The sequence below is a fragment of the Otolemur garnettii genome, unplaced genomic scaffold (genome assembly GCF_000181295.1).
Source record: "Otolemur garnettii isolate 467f Iridium unplaced genomic scaffold, OtoGar3 scaffold00204, whole genome shotgun sequence".
Classification (NCBI taxonomy): domain Eukaryota; kingdom Metazoa; phylum Chordata; class Mammalia; order Primates; family Galagidae; genus Otolemur; species Otolemur garnettii.
The window spans coordinates 1,375,300-1,378,579 of NW_003852599.1; the positions used below are offsets into that span (position 1 = coordinate 1,375,300).

The 3,280-nt window shown below is 40.6% G+C and overlaps 1 protein-coding gene across 1 annotated transcript in view; it reads right to left on the reverse strand.

Annotated features, from left to right (window-relative positions):
* The window catches only part of CSMD2 (CUB and Sushi multiple domains 2), a 575,968-nt gene that overhangs the window by 43,950 nt on the left and 528,738 nt on the right, over positions 1-3,280 (reverse strand). The window contains exons 51-52 of the mRNA XM_012812368.1: positions 3,121-3,276; positions 2,140-2,153 (exon numbers count right to left, since the gene is read on the reverse strand). Of these exons, the coding sequence (XP_012667822.1) occupies positions 2,140-2,153; positions 3,121-3,276 (170 nt within the window). The remainder of the gene's footprint in view (positions 1-2,139; positions 2,154-3,120; positions 3,277-3,280) is intronic.

Here is a 3,280-nt window from a genome sequence, read left to right on the forward strand (position 1 = left end):
CAAAGAAAGAAGTGGCCAAGGCTTTTGGCTGTCCTGGGTGTAGAAAAACAGCTTTAAACATGCAAGAGCATGGGGAATATTATGCAAAGGAAGCCTTAGTGAATCAGCAATAGACTGAGCTTGGCTCTGTTAAGAGATGACTGGGAAAATATCAGAAGCTTAGGTGAGTTTTTAATATATTTAATTGTAGAGCTAGGAATAAATTAAAAAAATAAGAAAAACAGAAAAGTAGAAGTCAATGGACTTCGTTATCCTACCCAGAAGAAAAGTAGAATAATGACATATAAACATTATAATAAACGTTTTATGGTTTGGAAAAGTACAAACGATGCAATTAAAAGTGAAAAGGAGAGAGGACAGGAAAGAAGCTCATTGGTTGTTGTGTGGCCAATAGGCGAAAGTCAAAGCATACTATTGAAAATTGACCTAGTAGGTAATAAAAAGTTAAATAAGAAAACAGGAGCTACTGGCATCAAAATGTTATAATTACAAAAGCAAATGACAGAACAAATTCCTAAATACCAAAAGAAATGGGGGGAGTGGGGAAGAAAAGAAAATGCATACAGAGAAATACCATAAATATATTTTACACATAATAATTACATAAAACACAACGGAATTAAGATCAAATCAATCATATCAATATATGTGAATGAGTGTAAGCCACCTTTTTTATCAAAGGTTTTTTAATTTTTTATCAAAAGAAAAAAATTTTCAAAATTAGCTCACAAGGCCAGGCCCAATCTACGCTGTATACGAAGCATACTGAATTTAAGAGATCCTGAAAGGCTCAAATAAATGAATGATCAATGGGATTCCAGGCAAAAGAATGAAAGTAGAGGTTGCAAGCCTAATATCAAGCAAGGTAAAATTCATGCTAAAAAATACTAAAAGTGACAAAGAAGTCATCTTTTAAGGCTAAAAACTACAAATTGCAAAGGAGATATAATAGTTACGAACATCCATGCATCAAACAACACAGCAACCACCTTTATTTAACAGAAACTACAGGAAACAAAAGGAAAAATAGAAACACACAAATAATAGAAAACTTTATACACATCTCTCAGAACAAAACACGTCCAGTGGACAAAACATAAGTAACAATGCAGAAGACATAGACAACATAATCAACAAGCTATCGCTTATGAATATATATAAATGTAGAACATTACACCCTAATGCTCTTTCTTCTCAAGTACACACAGAACATTCATAACATTAGGTCTCCACGAAGTAGATTATACTGTATACAGAGTAATAAGATTAGAAATGAATAACATAATACAAACGAAAAGGCCCTCTGACCTAGAAATTTAAAACTCCTTCTATTAAAAAGCTCGTAGGTAAGAGGAAAAATTAAAACCAAAATTACAGAATTTTTAATGAGTAGCAAATATGCATTATTAGAATCAATCCGCAGTGAGCAGAAGAGATTCCATAGCCTTGAACAGTTACATCCATTAAAATCAGTACCAAGGAAAGAATGAAAGTAACTGATTAAATTTCCAACTCAAAAATGAACAAAAAAAGGAAAGCCAGAGAAATCCTAAGGAAATAGATAATAAAGAATAGTTGATTTCATCTTTGGAAGAAAAATAACAACTACAGAGAAACCCCCCAGCCCCCACTAGCTAATCTAATCAAGAGAAAAAGGGAGCCCATCCATGCTGAGTCTGAGCCCATGACTAGGCAGGATGACATACTTACGCACACAGAAAGGGGTCTTGCCCGACCAGTGATGATCCTGCTGGCAGATGCGCACGGACATGCCGATGAGGCGGAAGCCGGCGTTGCACTGGTACACCACGCTGCCCCGGTAGTTGTAGTTCTCGCCGTTGATGTGTCCATTGACAATAGGCTCAGGAGTCCCGCAGTGTCCAGCTTCGGTGGAAGATGGGAGGGACAGTAAAGCAAACATGAACTTACAGAAAACAAGGTGCAGCTTGGCCGGGGGTGCAGACACGGATGGTGGGGAAGAGGACCAAGTATCCAAGCTTTCCTCCCTTGTCCCACCTCCCCCTGCAAGTAGCAATTCAGGAGTGACTTCAGGAATTCTGGATATGAAAGAAATGGTGTTGAGGACTCGGCAACCCCAGATCCTAAAGTTGCCTCTCAAATGGCCATCTCTTACTGAACTTTAGTTTCTGTGTCTGTACAAGGGTGAAAAATGATCATGGATGCTTTCCTGCCTCTGGGATCATCCCTCTGCCTTTCTTACCAACCGAGATTTACGGAGCATCTACTGTGTGGAGGATCCCAGTGTCTACATTAAGGCAGTCAAAGTGGAGTTGTGTTGAAAAGTGAAAACGGATGGTTTGGTTACATTCATACTTCCTTCTCCTTGAGTGGCACCGAGGTGAGTTTTTACTAACTGGGGTTTGGGTAGAGTGTATTCCTGGCATTCCTACCAGCTTCCTTTAGCTCTGTGTGGAAATAACCCACAACTGTGTCCCTCGCAGGGGCCCCAGACAGTGGGGGTGGGGTATAGCCTTATTCACTCCAGGACAGACCATCCGGTCTATCCCATTAGGTTTGTGTAATATGGATCTTCTTTTGGACTTGAGGGGTATGAGAAATGAGTGAGAAGAAGACAGAGGAATCTGAGGCTCAGATAGGGAATAGATTAGCCATGGGAAAAGGATAACTTTGTCCTTTGTAAGCTGGGTTGTTTTCATGCTTCTGTCATTTCCTTGGTGTGTTTGTGTGTGTGTGTGTGTCTATGTATACATCTACACATGTACATATTGTCTGTAAATTTTTCAAACATATAATATAAAAGTTATTCTCAGGTTGTTGCAGGAGGGTGTCCCTGCATGTTTCCCAAATATGGGGACTGGGGCTCTTTATATTAGGGCCAATAAGAAGGGCTGTCTTTCTGATCACAATGAGAAGCTCTTAAAAAGCTTGCCTTATCAAACTTACAGTTCTTCTCATCCTTTTGGGTGCCCTGCAGAAGCTAGTTCAGGGTTTTAGTCATGCTCAATGCCCAACGGTTGGCATTTAGATGAAGCATTTTATGTCAGTAGATAAAATGATACTGTTCAAAGAGTGGATCCCAGCTTGGGAAAGGTCCTGAGGACAATAACTGGTCAGGATGGGCCTGGCGAGTTCACTTACCCAGGCAGCGGACTTCAGAGCCACTCCAGAGCCCATTGGCCATGCACTCCCGCACCCTGGAGCCCACCAGTGTGTACCCGGAGTTGCAGGAGAAGATGGCTGTGGCCCCATAGACAGACAGAGTCCCGATTCGGTGCCCATTGGGGGGGATGGGGAGTTC